This window comes from Cyprinodon tularosa, unplaced genomic scaffold, assembly GCF_016077235.1.
Source record: "Cyprinodon tularosa strain WSP-4 unplaced genomic scaffold, ASM1607723v1 ctg259, whole genome shotgun sequence".
NCBI lineage: Eukaryota > Metazoa > Chordata > Actinopteri > Cyprinodontiformes > Cyprinodontidae > Cyprinodon > Cyprinodon tularosa.
In genome coordinates, this window is record NW_024038958.1 from 49,524 (window position 1) to 67,192 (window position 17,669).

The following is a 17,669-nucleotide window of genomic DNA, read 5'->3' on the forward strand; positions in this document are numbered from 1 at the left end:
TCATGTTGTGTATTCAATTGTCTGCTTTCCTCTTTTTCACTTAACAAGTGTGCCACATAATTGTTGAACACATGAGACACCATATATTGATCTATTAAACTAGAGAGTGCATTGTAGTAATGATCCCCTATGGGGTTCCTTACAGTAGCAACAAAGGTTCCACACCCTCAGACCAATACTTTGGTGAAGTACGTTTTGATTCAGGCTTTCTAGCTACACACTACCTCATCTGATCAAGCTTTAGCCGAAGCCACAGTTTGTAGAGATCCCAAAGGATCATATAGGTTGCATCTTAAATGTATCAGTCAGGAAGAGTGTGTTAAATCCCTGAAGCATTCAAAGTAATTTAAACAAAAGGGTGTTCTGCACGAACAATGTGCACCTTAAAGGAGGAAACATGCCCCGGTAAAACAAGGTGGAGTCAGTGTCATGCTCTGGGGCAATGTTGTGCCAGTTTACCTTTATAAAGGTTTGGTTTTCTTTATTGAAACTGAATTAGGTTATTGTGCAGTGTGGTATCTGGACTAAGGCTCTGTGTGAATGACCCGATTCTTATCTTTTCAACTAAAAAACAAAATTTAGATTTCACTCACTTCCGTATATGGTACTAAATTACACATAAGATTAAATTTGTTGTTTTTTTTATTGCTGTTGACGATTCTCTGTCATCCAGGTCATATTCATTCCAAAAAAAGTAAAACAAAAGCAAACAAAAAAAAACAATGCACTTTGTTTTCCAAGTTTGAAGATGTTTCGTTTCCCATCCAGGAGGTTTTTTCAATTCAAAATGTCTGGATTAGCATTGATTTCAAAGCTTTATAGAGTAGCCCAACAAAGCCTTGTTATGGTTTAGAAAACATGCAAATGGAACCTAAAGAACAGGTCCACCCCTTAGTAATGGGGACTTGAGGTTGATGTTGGCCTGCAATACCAGATACTGATCTATGCCTCTGAAAAGGGGCTGTCGTTAGGGTCATTGTTGGTCTGGCTGACCAGGCGAGATGTTTTAGTCCCCTGCATAGCGCTGGGGGTTGAGATGATAGCAGGAAGGAATCAACTCTAATGCTGCGTTGTAGGTTTTTGAGAGCTGGAACCTGAGACCACCCCCGCCGTTTAAGGCTGTTGTTTCTCCCTTAACATAAATGGCTTCCTTCACAGTCCTTCCAAACTACCTGTCTTCTTTGTCCAAAATGTGAATATTCTAATACTCAAAAGAATGTCCTTGGTCCTTAAGGTGTAGATGGACAGCCAAGTCTCGTCTGGAGGAGGTAGACCTTCTGTGTAGAGCCATGCGTTGTTTTTTTTCCATTTGCTTTAAAGAACATTACATTGGTATCCCTTTTTTAAACAGTGGACGGCTACATTCTCCCTCTGCAAGTGAGGGTATGGGATAAATGTCACATCAAGACTGAAACAAGTTGGAGCCAACCCTCCCTTAGCGTTTGTCCAAAATTCTTTGACACAATTCACGTGATCCCTATCACTCTAACAAGCTCTGACCTTCCTGTCTGCATTATTCTTACATTCCCTCACTGAGACTTTGGTCTTTGCTGATCATTTTCAAAACGCATCCATTGCAGCTGTTTAGCAGAAGAGGCCACAGCTTCTGCCGAATGTTATCAGTTTTACAGCCAGATTCAGGAGTAACAAACTATACTGTTCCTGCATGCTGACATGCTTTTAAACAGCACCACCTTGTAGTGCTCACACAGCTTTATTTAGAGGATTGTAAGTAGTTTTTCACACTTAACGAATCAGCAAAAGCATTTTAGTTAAAACTACATTGGCTTCCATGTAACATTTATAAAGAGTCCAACTGTCCTTATGTGATTTGAATTGATTTACATGCTTTCCTAATAAATAATACAATAAACAACCCCTCCTATTTGCTCTATGCAGTTTACAGACTTGTTATTCACTTGTGCCTAAACACATTTGTTAAAGTCTTGTTGAACCGAAAAACTTTGAGGAACCCTTATCGGTAAATTTAGCTTATTCAGCAATAGTCCAACAAGATTGTAGAGAAAGCATTTGTGTACATTTGCTCCAACACCATTATGCTTTGGTCTAAACCATCCTACATTTAAAATAATATGGCAAAAAATGTAATTTCAAAACAAAAGAAAAAAACAACTAAATGGAAACACTGCAGGTTTGAAAAAAAAAAACACTTTTGATAGAAAGTTTTTACACTTCCATCAATCAGGTGGTTCTTTTCATCATATAGAAATTCTTATATTTTGCAAAACTGCAATGGAAACAATTTTTTTGCAACTGGACCTTACTGCCTTATAAAATAAGAAGGCTGAAAGTAGTTGAAGGAGGATGACCCCCCCCCCACTAGAGCCGTGGCTGAAATATGGATATATGTCATGTGTTTACCGCGTGGACAAACGCATTCTCGTGCAATTTGAATTGTGTTTGCTATTTAATTGAAATATCAGCATTGTTATACACGACATTTTAAATTAGCAGAATATCTATATAGTTTTTTATATTTAATAGAACCACAGCTAATACTAATAGTAATAATAGCTAATACAGCTAACACTGGCAGTATATTTAGGTATTAATGTTCTGCTGGAAGGTGAACTTCCTCCCCAGGCTCAATTCTAGTTTTACTTCAAGGACTGACCTGTGTTTAGCTCCATCCGTTATTCCAATAACTGTGGCCTGTTTCACTAAGCCTGCAGAAGAAGAGCCCCCCCCACATCATGTTGCTAACTCTTCCATGCTTCAAAATGGGATGAAATATACCATACGGATTACAACTAAAACTATATCATAAATGGATTACTGTATAAATAACAAGACGAAGGCCAGAATGTGTATAAAGTAAGTATAGAAATTTTCATGTAATCAACAGGAAGACTTCAGATTGGTTTGCAGGGCTCATACTAATTGGCTAAAGGTCCAATATGGCTCCAGTTGGTAAAATTGACTTTTCTAATCAAGCAACAAGAAGAAAATTCATTTCAGATTAGGATTTGTTTATAGCAAATGTCGATCTCACACTAAAAACTAGGAGTCGCCTAATAGGGGATGTTAGCCTACTGTCAGCACAGCTCCTGTCACCATAGTAATCTGTCTCCGGCTGGTCTACCAGGACAACAACAGAGCCCTGTCAAACATAATCAGAGACGGCCATGTGACCAGGGGCTGTTGTTCAGGATGTGCAGGTGGATGTGTTCAGCATCACTTAGGCCCAACTCGAGGGGATGGGCTCAATAAGACAGGATGAAGAAAAAAAAAAAACACAGGCAGGAGAGGGAGAGGGGTGGGGAGTGGAATGGAAAACGTTTAACAGGTTTGAACGAAGGAGGTTTTCCCACACCATAAAGGCCAGATTAGCAGGTGTGCACTGGTGTGTGTGTGTGTAAGGACGAGTCTGCGTCTGCAGAATTCGCGCATCTGCTGTGTGAAAGGAAAACATAGCAGCCGATGGCGCTGAACTCGTTTACCCCTGAACGCAACAGCACAGGGAGGGAGAAGGATACACAAAGAGATGGAGCTCCAGCTTAGAAGGGACAGAAAAACAAGAAAACACTTGAGGCGTGGACCCAGGAGGGATGCAGGGAGTAACAGGCTGTTGAGGAACAACAACTAAAATCAGTAAAATTTTGCTTCGTATATAAAAAGATGTTTTTATTTAAAAACACCAATAAATGACAATGTTACTACTGGTGCAAAATAAAGGGTTGTGGTACCTTTTGGTAGCTGAAAACGGCACACACCCTGAAAGTTCACTTATTGTTAATAGTTAAGACTGGCCTATGCAGAGATGGATGCAGTAAGGGTTTTTTTAAGGTAATACCACCATGCACCAAGCTACAATATTTAGCATTTTACTGTAAAGGCAGCAAAGTGTCTCTAAGCCACATACCGGGAAATATTTACAATTTTTCACTGAAAGAGTTTTAATTCGCACCTTAATTGAAACGTCAAAGAAGAAACATTGATTTCTGAGCATAGTTCAAATTAGATCTAAGTAGCAATATTCACATTTCTTCTCTCCCGAATAGCTATATTTTATAAAAACAAATATTGTTGTTTAAACAAGAAAATTCATACAAAACAAGTGTAAAACAAATACATACATTTCTAATTAATTTTTAAAGGGACACAGCTCAAGTTTCCATAATTTGCAGGGGATTTTCCCTCTTTAGCAATAACCATGGAATTAATTTAGCTCCAATACTGTTGCAAACAACTATTTTTTTTTTACAATTTGAATTGGAAATAAAATCAGAAAAATTAGTAACCTTGGGATTTTAATATATTTTGTTTCTTACTCCTTTTCCCTTTTTCTGAAACTAAAAAAACTAAATGTTTAAAAACTGTAAATCATATCAAAGTCTCTGCATCAAACTGATTATATTAATACTTTTTTTGCACCATGTTTTTTCTCCCAATGTTTACAATTTGATCACTTCTGCACTTTAAGAAATGGAAATGTCATGAGACATTATTTCCTTTGTAGATGAAGCCGAGGATATGATCTGAAAAAATGCGTTTTGAAAACAATATAATTAGTAAAACTCAGTCTAAAAAGACACTAAATAGAAAGTTTTCAAAATTAACGTGATGTGATCACTAATGCTTTTGGACAGCCAAAAAGTAATGTAATAAATAAACATACTATAGAGTAAGTAGCTTTAACATTTGTCTATCTAATACATAAAATACAAAATATTTCAGTAAACCATAAAAAGCCTAATTAACTTCCTACATGTCACATTAATTTAAAAAGCATTCAAATCAATAATAATAATTTCTGTTTAAAGACATAAATTAATTCAAAAATTAAAATAATAACTTCATTTTATATGTCCAAGTAAAAAAACCTTAGAGTGAAGTGATGATTGCACTGTTACTTTTTGGTCAGACTGAAATGTTTAGTAACCTCTGCTATGGAGGGGTTAAATAGAGGAAAGTGAATCCCCAACTTTAACATTTGGGCACACTCGTTAAAAAATTTAAAGCAACATAGCCGTTAGTGGAAATGGTCCACCTTTTTATTTTAATCATTAAAGTAAATTATCATCTTAAAAGTTTTTTTAACAGCCCACTCTTTCCATCCTCATTAGAAGTATGACTGTGTGTGCAGGTAATCAGCTGCAGAGAGCCTCAGTAGGCGCTCTGTCAAATGGTCACTTCTCAGTCATATGACTGTCCCTGAAATAAATGTTACCCGTCCGGTTTAGTCCGACGGCCTCTCGAGCCCACCATACACCACACATGCACTCGGTGCCCTCTCACCCTCCAACACATGACACCGATACAAAGAAGGCATCTGTCCTTTGCACAGAGCTTCGCACACGAGCTGGTATGTTAAAAATGTGGAAATCCTCTCAAATTTAACCCAGCAGGGAGAAGCAGTAAGATAAACATTGTTGATTTTTATTTTTGTGTGTAATGTATAAATTCCTACAGAAAAAAAAAAACATATTTTCTTTAAATGACAAAGTGTTATACCTTCTTTGATTGAACAAAGGGTTTTATTTTAGGAATACACCTCATATGCACATGTGTTTAGTGAGCAGTGAGGAAAAACGACCCTGAAACAGAGTTAAGGATCAGTTTCAGACAAAGACAGACACGCTGACTTCTTAAAGAAAGAGCCTCAAATTCCTGAAAGGTTTTACAAGCACTGACCACCAGGGTCTGACAGCAAAATCTCATACAGGACAAGTATTTTCACTAATTTGGACAAGTATGACAAACACATTTCTCATGTGAAACTGTCTCGTCTCTAAAGACAAGCCAAAGTTTTTGTTGTTAGTTGAGATTTTAAAAGATCAAATGCTCAAGTAGGCTATGACTTTATGGGCAAATTTTCTAATGTTTGGTTTAATCAAGGATCCTGGAATAAAAAAAAAAAGAATGAAATGCAGAAAGAACGGTAGTGAAGTGAGTGCAAGGAAGGATAAAGTAGGAAGGATGGAACAGGACACATGGAGGAAAAGGAGGAATAAGATAGGTGAGGGAGGTTAGGGAAAACAAAGGGTGAAAAAGAAGGTTGGTGGGAAACATGAGAATGAAATAAACCAGGAAGGAAGGGCAGAATTATTTAATCATTCCCAAACAAGGAAAGATTTAAGGAAGAAAATAAAAATAAAAAAACTCTGGGAATACCCATATTTTTACATCCTTGTCAGATCTAAAAAAACACTTAGATCAAATCCCTGACTTTATCAGACTGCCTAGAAGTTATTCTAAAATTAATAATATAAAATAATAATAATGTTGATTCTGTCGGTTTGCACTGATTTATCTATACAGCACAAAGGTCTATCTCCATATGGATATTACAAGTCAGATGGAAGACAATAACCAACCCCTATAGTCTCCCTGCATTGATGGGTGACCTCTGATTGAAGCCCATTTTGCAAATAACTCAAATAATCTCTCTCTATTGCTGTTCTTTTAATTTAAGCCTTTTTTCAGAGGCTGGGAAGCCTCCTGCAGCTTGAAACCATAGACTCATTTTTATTGCACTGGCAATCATTTGAAGTTTAACTTTAGATGCAAATATTATTAATCCAAAGCAAAGAAATAAAAAAGTTTAGAATCTGATTTATTCGCCAAGCCTTTCCAAACAAATCGGTAAATAAAGATGACTTTGTTTTATATTCAGCGGAGTGTATGGTTTTATTATTCTATTTCTCAAAAATTACGAATCAATCTATATTTTACCAGTGAGTGTTTTTTCTACATTAAATGAAAGAAATAAACACACATTACAGACAATAAAGGGTTTTCAGGTAAATATAGTTAAACTATGAAGCTATGGTCTCCTACTAAAAGGTTAGACTGATCTGATGGTAAAACCATCAGCAATGTCCATATGAGTCAGGTCATTTCCATATAAGAGTACGCAATCAAAAACAACCTAAACCTATATTATTGAGAGCAGTTTTAGATAAACAGTTGCAGTCCTCAATCAAAAAAGGGCAATCAAAGGAGGCACCATCGGAAGAAAATAAAATAATTGTCGCAACAAATGCAGAACATTGAGGCTACCTCAGAGGTGAGAGCAGTGGTTCTGTGTACAGTTTTAATAGTTTTCATAAGAAAACAAAAGCTGCATCGGACCCCTAAGTTTCAAAAACATCACCATTACCCTCCAGGTAAGGCTGGCACTAACAATTATTTAGCAAATCGCCAAATCTGTTGATTATTTTTTCGATTAATCAATTAATAAAGCTTAATTAAAGAAGACTTTGGCTGTCCGACTTGAAAGGCAAAATTAGACCAAGTGGAATAGATTTTCCATATGAGGAAATTCTGGATAGTGCATATTGATAGACGGAAAATATTTCTTTATCTTAAATGCAAAATTTTTTTTTCTATATATATATATATATATATATATATATATATATATATATATATATATATATATATATAATTTTGGTAGAATTACTGCTCTAAGTGGGTCCCCTTGTCAGCTAAAAGAATAATTTACAATCTCTATACTCCAGTTAATCAATTATTAAATTAGCTGACGATTATTTCAATAATCGATTAATCCAATTAATCTAACTATTTCAGCCCTATCTCCAAATAAGCTCTTTAAATAATAAGTATTTTAAACAATGTAGGACTGGAAAAATTCTATTCAATTAATCAATTCATGAAAAGCAGACTAAGAAATGCCACTAGCTAAAAGATGAAGAAACTTGGAGCAGAAATTAACCTAAATAAACGATCAACTATTTTAATTTGCAACTGAAAATATTCCTTGTCTATAAATATGCTCCATCCAGAACCTCAGCATTAGCTTACCTTTTAATTTTGTATTAAAAAAATATATAAATAGTTTGTTATTTTTTAATAGGGATGCACTGATCACTTCTGATACTTGAAGATACTGTTTGCTTTAATGTCATCATTACTACTGTTGATTTTTTTTAAAGAGGCCGTCATAAATTTCTCTGTAGAAGTAAGTATATGCACGAATGTACACATGTATCCCAAAAGGCAACTTGAGCCTAGAACAAGGTCAGGAAAGGAAGTCATAAAAACAGAACAAATTCCATCCTGAAAACACGTATGCAGCTGCAGGGGTTCGAACTGACTGTAACTTAATAAATCAATGTCAAAAGCCCATAAGAGGGTAAGCCTTTCTAATGTTCAAGAGATTTTTAACCCAACCTACTGTATTGTTGTGCAATAAATTTTCTATAATTTAAAAACTTGGATGGTTGGTTTCTTTTTAGAATGGGCAATAAAAAAATCTTTAAAAACATTTTATTATTGAGGAATGATAAGCTACTAAGAGCATCACTTTGATCATCGATCAATAGATTAAACAAATATTAATAGCTAAAGCTCTAAAACAAGGTTTTTCTCCCTTAAATCTAATCATTTGTTCTTATTAAAATGAATTTCATTGAACATTAATGGTACTAAAACAAGCTTCAGTAATATTCTAAATATAAAGTTTACTTTCCCCCCTTAGTCCTACAGTAGAAGATATAGAATGTAAGGTTTAACTCAGACTGTTATACAGCTAATGGAAACATTGTTCTAATATTTTCTGTGATTTTCTGTGTTTGAAGACGTTTCGCTTCTCATCAAAGAAGCTTTTTCAATTCAAATCAATCTAAAATTCAAAATTTTGGCCTACTATATAAAGGTTCGAACTCAACGCTAACTGACATTTTCAATTGAAAAAGCTTCCTGGATGGGAAGCGGAATGTCTTTAAACTTGGAAACAAAGTCCAGCGGATTGTTTTTTAACTTTTTTGGAATGGTCGGTCAATTCAATTGAGGGAATGATGTTAACAATACAGAAAGAACTGCCAGTATATAAAAAGATCCCATATGAAATCATTTTTTAAACATTTTATTAAGCTTATAGCTTCTTTTAGGCAACTTTCCTTAACCCTTTATAGGGCACTCAGTGAAATCCTTTAAAAATCAACATTTCAAGCCAGTAGTGTTATTGGAATCCAGGACAAGACCTTAATACCTTTGTAACATTAAAAAAATATGGATATTTTGATGGCAAAAATTAATGTAAATGTAATAACAGGAAACGCCAACCTGCCCGAATATTTTAAGAAAAATAACAAAAGTGCTTCTATAAGAAATTTATTTTTGGTCCAACATAACCTTAGAGGCATTAATGCTGATACTGGCACTTACATTATTTAGTGTACAAACCTAAATATAATTGTTACCTAGGCTTATTAACTTTTTAACTTTACTTTTTAACTTTTTAGATTTTTTTTCTTGGCTTTTTTTTGTTTCCAAATTAATTTGCAGTAGGTAATATATAATTAAAGGGCTCATCTAATTGGTCGAATACCAAAATAAGATGTACAGCCATGTAGCAGTATCTATGCTGAATGGCTGGATATAGATCTTGTGCTTCTAGACCTCACTGAGGGACGGGGTGGTATTCATTTGTAAGGGGTATGCAAGTGATCTAAAATGGTAACTTGCCCTATAAAGGGTTAATTATTTCTAAATAAGGCTTAATAAAAGGCAAAATTAAGTTGCTGTAGCTGTAGATCCTGATCACCTTTATGTTTATTTTTCTTATTATAAAACCATTTAGAAGTAAGCAAATATTGATTAAACTAGACCTCAGAACTAAATTAAAATAATACCACTTCCTTATATCAATAGGCTCTCTGAATGATTGCAGGGAAGTGCGTCACTATTGTGTAACCAATCATCTACATGTAAAATTCAGCTTAAAACGTATCTTATAACAAACAACAGAAGACTGTGTTGCAAGAAGCAGGTCAGCAGTTGTAACAGCTAGAGTTACGATTTTTCCACCTACTTCACAAACAGTATAAATCATTTTCAATAAACCTGTTAAATAAAATGTGATTTAAAATGATATATTTCTAACTTATGCTTCTTTTTAATTGTTCAATTATGTCATCAGAGAGGACTTACTTATTTTCTCTCACACAAATACATTTTCGGTTTAATCTAAAACCTTTTACATCTAAATCTGCATGGAGTAGAAATGATCTAAGGTTTAAAAGTAACACTTTACCTCACTAGTCACAAATTCAGTTAACTGTGAGAAGGATTCAAATGGGCCAATGTTAGAAATTAAGCAACAGAAAACTGATATTTTATATATTTTAATCCAGAACGACAAAGATAATTTAAACATGATGCTTTAAAGTAACAGTTCAATTTGAACTTAAACTAGAACTGAATCAAATAATTTATTTATTACAAAATATGTTTCCAAATCACAGGGGCAATTAATGTTTGCTCCAATGAACGTCCTTCATTTATAGATTAGCTTCTTTAGCTGTACTTTATGTTCACCAAGTACTGAAGCTGTAAGAGGGCAGGCCTTTTCTCTTGAATAAAAATATTCAGATCAGTAATGAAAACAGTGCATTCCTTTTCTTTAATTAGACTTTAAATACAAGCGTACATTTCTATAAGGAATATTTGCTGATTTTGGTTATTGCAGAAACAAAATCAAAACAAAATTGCAATTGCTGGCTGATACCATACTTTCTTTATAAATTATTAGACATCTGTCCAAATTAAATATGCCAGGCCTTTACTGACCTCCCATTTTTGCCCCTATACATAAAAGGATCAAAATGTAATGAGCTGATTTTATGGAGAATCTCATTTTGAATCTTAAAAGAAAACAGCATAACTAGTAGATAAACCTTTCAATTAAAGAAAGCAAACATCCCTGACTGGTGTGTTTAAAGACGTAAAACAGTGAATTCTGAGCTTTTGATGCATTTCCTGAACAATAGACATTCCTTTTTCTGTGTCATACCCACCAATCACTGACTAGAGCCAATCAATGGAGGCTCAGCCAGTTACAAGCTCTGGCTGATTAGCTGTTACATCACTACATTTTTTTTTTCTTTCCTTTCTAATAGTTTCATTTTAACCAGGGTTCATAATTCATACAGTTTTTCAGCACAAATATTTATGTTCTGCTCTGATTCTATGATATTTCTTGCAACTTTTAAAGATTTTGTCCTGTGAAAAGCATTTAACTGGAGAACAAAAGGAGGCATTTCTATTTTACTTTTTACCATCAAAACACTAGGATCTGGTTCTAGACTTTCACAGCTATCACAAGTTCAAGAATAATCCGCTTTCACATCCTTTTAAATAAATGAATGGGTTCGGGGCAGTGCAAGCTACTCTGCTTCACATCATGTTATCGTTTACCTCAGTTACTGTCATTCTCTTCTAAAACCATTTATCTCTTTGATGAAATGGATTTATGAAGGCTTAAATAGTGCCCACATGGGACGCAATAGATGCCAATACTAAATAAGAGCCCACTTTTGAAACTAAATGCAGTATACATGTAGTTCTCATGGCTGGCCACCTCATCTGGACCTGCACAAAACTTACACTGTGCAGAAGTGGGCCAGTCAGAAGCTGAGAGATGAGATCCTGCAGAAAGCACACAAAGAGGGCAGGGTGCACAGCCCTGCTTACACACACACACACACATACACACCTACATGGTGGGCCACTTCAAAGGCATTCCACAACATGCACAGCATTGTCGGAAAATGCCAATGAGCACTTCAGTGAAGAGTGCCTGTGAATCCAAACAGACAAACGGAGGTCGGCTCTGATACTCCTGGTCTTTAGATTTGCACCATTTCTCCTGAATAAAGAATGCCTGCTCTGGACATTTTTATTCACAGTATCAGCAGGGAAGATTCGTCGACCAGAATGCCTTAAATGTACTAACAAAAGCATATACAGTGGTGAGGGAGAGCTGAACTCATAGGCTTGAAAGGACTAAGAACAGAGAAGACACCAAGTTGCACAACATGTTTTTCAGAAGTTAGACAAACAGATAACTTAGCAGTTGCTTCAGAAAACTAGTCACTGATAAGTGCGACTTTGATAGCCGTTCACACTGACCAAGAAGCTGTTCTAGAAGTGCACTCAGAACTTTACAACCGCTGTCCAGCATATCAAATCACCCCTGTGTGTGGATTCAGAATGAAATACTTTATGCACTTTTCTTGTCGTCTCCACCCCCTTTCTCTGGTGCATACATCTTGAGACCCAAATATGGGCACTTCCACGGTACTCGTCAACAGCCAATGAGACATAACCCACTCCCTGAGAGACGCAGAGCAGGAAGAAAAAAAACTGAAAAAAGGGGGAAAAAAAAAAAGGCTGTCTCACAAGACCCCCCTTCAAGGGCCTCTTCTGCCTGCACACATGACCCATGAAAAGTAAGTCATATCACTTCCTCTCAACCAGCCCACTAAGTCACTCTACTAATACAACCACCCCCTTCCATACCTATACTAAAGAGGCAATCAGCTTAAAATGAGTGGCTTCTTCAAGGCTATTTGTCATGTAGGATCATTGCAAACTACCTGCTCACCCGCTCTGGAACGAGCTCCTGTTCTGAGAAGCTGCAAATCTCCCAAGGAGACAGGATGTAGGGCAAAGGTTAAACCCTTGACAAACAAGGAAAATGTTTAATATTAATCTCAGAACAGCCGCTGGAGCTGAAGACGTTTTTGTTTGAAATTTACACATAAAACCGAGAAAGCAAAACATTTGCATGTGATCGAATGATTTACGTATGGAGTAGAGAAAAAAAAAGCAGCAGTTTTTCCAGGTTGTACCGGCTCTAATTTTCCAGCCTTCTGCGTCGGATCTCAGCAGTGTACAACAAATGCTTAAAGGAAAACAAACAAACAAAAAAAAAGTGTACAAATGATCCCTCTACTGATGCTCCTAAAACAAGGTCATTAAAGGGATAGTTCGGTATTTTTGACATGAATCTGTATGGCATCCCGATCACCAGCGGCATGCAATCACACTGACTTACCCCTGGCAGCGTCCTGTGAGCAGAGTTATCGTCCAGTTTTGGTCAAGCCGAAAGTAGTCCTGCAGGTTTTTAGGAACAGCGAAATAAAACTTTTCTCTTCCCAAAACATTATGTGTCCAAAAGAGTGATATTTTCGCATCCCAAAAACATTGTAGTGGAAAAAGTCACACGTCGTTATCAATTGGTCCTATTTTCTCTCTGTTCGTATCAGTGCGCGCCGTCATTCAGACAGCGAGCCCAACAACAGCCATGTCTCCTCCGCCGCGGAGGAAGGAGACATGGCTGTTGTTGGGCTCGCTGTCTGAATGACGGCGCGCACTGATACGAACAGAGAGAAAATAGGACCAATTGATAACGACGTGTGACTTTTTCCACTACAATGTTTTTGGGATGCGAAAATATCACTCTTTTGAACACATAATGTTTTGGGAAGAGAAAAGTTTTATTTCGCTGTTCCTAAAAACCTGCAGGACTACTTTCGGCTTGACCAAAACTGGACGATAACTCTGCTCACAGGACGCTGCCAGGGGTAAGTCAGTGTGATTGCATGCCGCTGGTGATCGGGATGCCATACAGATTCATGTCAAAAATACCGAACTATCCCTTTAAACGATCTGAAATGGGTATTATCTACTGCTCAATCAATCTCTTTGACAACAGTTATAAGAGCTGCTTCATTTACGCTCTGTTAGCTAATTTCAGTAAAACATCAGCTCATTAATATAAAAAAAAATACATAATAGGCTACAAACATCCCCCAGAGAGGAAGATGCCCTTCATTCACACCGACAGAGTAAAATTCCCCACCTATAAAGAGATTCTTAGTGTCAGTGGATAACTTGTTTACATCCAAGCTGCAGCAAAGCTGCATGTGTACATTTATGGAAAGGTCAGTTGTCATAAAAAACAGCAGTGCATGTATAACAGAACTACTCATAATCAAATCATAGCATCTTAGCAATCGAAAACCAGTGAATTCCTTTATCTACTGCTTAAATTTCAGAAAGGTAAAGCTAATGTTGGATTACTATGATCTAAAACAATGCAATATTATGGTATTAACAGCATCTGTTGACCTGAAATCCTCTCTCTTCACTTTTATCATCACTCTCATAAGCTAAAGCATCTTGGTTAGTTCAAGTAAAAAAAAAAAAAGGTGTGACTAAAGAGGAAAGAAGCCCAAAAGAATAAAAAAGAAATTAAACTTTGTTCCAGATTTTAACAATGTTGCATCATCTCCGTTGTACGAGCAACTTTCTGATCTATTCTGTGGACAATTTAACTTCTATTAAGTGTGTTAGATAGTCTTACCATACTGTATGGTGGGACTATCTAAATATCTTGTCATATTTAGGACTTTTTGGGGCTCTGAAATGCACAAAAACAACCTGTTTCCACACCAAAATAATATATATGAAGCATGAAAACTTAAATGAAATCCATTTATAAAGAATCAAATGAAGAAATGTTTATATTTTGATGTCTTTTTAGCAGATCTTACAAATGTATTTGTAAATGTAAGCTATAGTTGGTCTAGTCCTGCATACAGATCGAATGATGTCTGAAAGGGGTCTGCGTTTACCCTTATTGCTAAATGTTATTCGCTTTAACATAATCTCCATTTACCTGTTCAGTTTATTTCGACTGGAAGAATTATGAACATTTTGGAGTATTCTAACCAGATTAGGGTGAAAACAAGGAGGCCTTCCCACTCCAATTAAAGTGGATACAAACCCTACTTATTAAGGAGGATTGTCACTCTGAAAAAAACATTTTAACCCTACTTTGACGGTTTTGTTTTTGGTAAAAATGATATTAAATATAGTCAATTAAGCATGATGTATGTAATTTCTCATTAGTAACAAACCAATTTGCTAAATTGTTATGATTTTAAATCAAAATATGCCAAAGGGATGAGCTTCTTTCAAATTACAACAACTCTTAAGATTTTAACTTTTGACTAGTAACTGTTTGATTTTGGGGTCAGTCAGTCTTTACATTTAAGCTGAGCTGTTAGGAATGAATTATGTGGCAAAATGTTCTGCCATAGTTGGGTCGCCATGAGAGGCCTCTGGTCACAGGGCTGCTAATCAATCCTGCTGTTCCCAGTTTGTGCCGCAGACCACCACGGTCCAGCAGCAGCGGCTAATAATCCCACCCTGGGATCGAAGATACGAGCCCAGGCCGCCGAAAAACATCCGGACCGGACCTGCTCGGAGGGCAGAGGGAGCATAAACAGTCCTCCACAACACAGAGATGATCAATTATTGTTATGCAGCAGCCGAAATTAGCGAGCTGCAACAATCAAGAGACACGGGAGGGTCTGTGCATGCGCGAGACTGTTTACGAGGGTCTCGTGACAAGAAAAGGAAAAACAAAAATATATTAATACTATTTGGGTTAATTTATTTCTAAATAATCAAACTGCTTGGTTTCTTTCAGACGTAAGAATAAAAACAAACAAACATTAAAATGATAAAATAAAAAAATACTTACTTTCACCGTTTATGAGCCCACACTTGCATATAATACAGGTACAGAGGATCAAAAACAGCGTTTGTGCTCGCAGCTTTGGCGTCAACCACCTCATCTTGACTGAAGTAGTTCTCCCTCTGAAGATTCCAGGAACTCCAGTCCTCAGGGGGGGAAATGTGTGTCCGGGATATCAGCTAGAAGTGAGTTTTCTTATACAGCCAAGTTTTTTTTTCTTTTCTTTTTCTAGACCCGGTTTAAAAAAAATAAAAATTAAATAAATTGTGCAACGAAGCCACTAAATGACGTGATCTTGGGTTCTGGCAGCACATGTGCGAGTGAAAATCATTTTCCATAAGTGAAGGCGACAGTCCCCGTTCATCTGATTGCTGTTGATAATCCAATAAATGTGGAAGAAATGTGGAATTATAATCCCTTTAGTTCGGAGGTCCCTTCAGTAAGGCCCGCTGTCATGCATTTATCGGGGGGGGGGGGGGTTGTTTTCCTGTTAAAGTTTAAAAAGTCGAGTACTCCTCAGAATCAGTGCTTCTGCGTTTTAAGACCGATGGAGGTACATCCCAGGAAACTCTTAGCAGGAAAAAAAAAAACGTGCAGTTTTCCTCCTTGTCTCCTAAACACTGCGACCTTCCTCTGAACTCCTTCACCCTCGCGCCGCAAACGGATCAACACCCATAAAAAAAAAAAATAAATAAAAAAAAAAGAGCCAACGGGAGAAAACCGAGCGGGCGAGGCTCTGGCTTCTTTATCAGACAACCAAGCTCCTCAGCAAACCGTTTATTTCTTCTTCTTCTTCTTTATTTCTTCTTCTTCTTCTTTGGTTAACGTTGGCTGATGGGAGTTCAGGAGAGCTAGCGTTAGCTGGCTAATCCAAAACAAACGAGGTTGGTTTCAGCGTCGGCGATACAGTTGGAGATCCTTTCTTTAAAGACAAAAAAAAAATAAAACAAGCGAACAAACACATTAAGTTAGAGTTTCGTCTCAGAGAGTCCACGCGAGGAGGGAGCGAAAACGAGTAAAAAGAGTGAAAAAAGATGGGGACAAGTGGTTAAAAAAAAAAAAACTTGCATTCCCGTCGCATCTAGAGCTCGCTCTCTCCCTCAGGTTCCCGTCTCTCTTTCTGCGAGCCTCTCTCCACCAGTAAACAAGTCCTGCCAGTCACCTCAGCTGGGCCACGCACGGTCTGCGGGAAAACACGGAGCGCCTAGTCCGCCTCCATAATCCTCGGGCTGGGGCTGGATCCGGAAAACACCGGAGCGACTGTCTGTCCGCCACCACCGAGGAGCTCTGGCTGCCATTAGAACAACACCGGGCATAAATGTTCCTTTAAGTAAAATCTTAATGCATATTTAAAATCCCTCTAACTGTTAAAAGCAATTAGAAAAAAATTAACTTTTAATAGATCTATTAATGCTCATCTAGACAGTTTATAAAGAATAAACTGTCATATAAAACAATTTAATTAAGTATCTAAAGCACCCACTACTACTAATTATAATGATAATAACAATGTATTATTATTATTATTATTAATAATATTATGAACTCTCCAAGACAGACAGGTCCATTTTATCCCATGCAGAGTTCCCAAAATCTGTATTTAAGTAAAAGTAGCACCATTTCATCATAAATTTACTGAAGTATAAATAAAAAGTAGCCTTTAAAGAAATTACCTAAGTAACAGTAAAGAAGTGTTTCATAAAAAGGCTACTCGAGTACTGAGTAAGTGCTACCCATGATCATAAAGGTCGATTTTATATTTGCAAAATGAATTTAAAATTTAACAAAATATTAAGCGATATGCAAATTATGGTGTTTCAAAGAATAAGATAAAAACAAGCATATAACATATAGAAATGACACAATAAAAATATAGTTAGAATGAATATTATTCAAAATATGTTTTGTTTTTTTAGTTATAAAACTTTTAATTTCAATAGTTACAGTATGAAAGAATAGGTTCAATCCTGGTATACTTCTGTTTTCACTCCAAATGGAGACTCAGAAGATAAAAAATAACATTAAACAAATAAACTTTGAGTATAAAAAAAGAAGAATGTCTCTCTCAGTCTTGCATATCTGTTTAAAACTAGCTTGTTTTAATTGAGTAAAGTTACTCACAATGGATGGAGCACCCAGAAATTTTACTCAAGTAGGAGTAGTGATATTTGATCATACTTTTATCAAGGAAAAATAAAAATAAAAGTTCAAACTCTAAAAAGTGTACTTAAGTAAATGTAACTACTCACCTCTGATCCCATAAATACATATAGACTGCTGCATGGTGTGATTCAGATCAGCCTAATTTATTCTGATAAAAGTTAGTTTTAGTCAAGCATGTCAGAAGCTTTAA

At 36.3% G+C, this 17,669-nt stretch overlaps 1 protein-coding gene across 1 annotated transcript in view; it reads right to left on the bottom strand.

Annotated features, from left to right (window-relative positions):
* LOC119785808 (insulin receptor-like) overlaps positions 1 to 16,442 on the bottom strand; it is a 65,824-nt gene extending 49,382 nt beyond the window's left edge. Inside the window, exon 1 of the mRNA XM_038288629.1 lies at positions 15,323 to 16,442. Coding sequence (XP_038144557.1) covers positions 15,323 to 15,416 — 94 coding nt within the window. The 5' untranslated portion in view covers positions 15,417 to 16,442. The remainder of the gene's footprint in view (positions 1 to 15,322) is intronic.
* Positions 16,443 to 17,669: the final 1,227 nt, after the last annotated feature.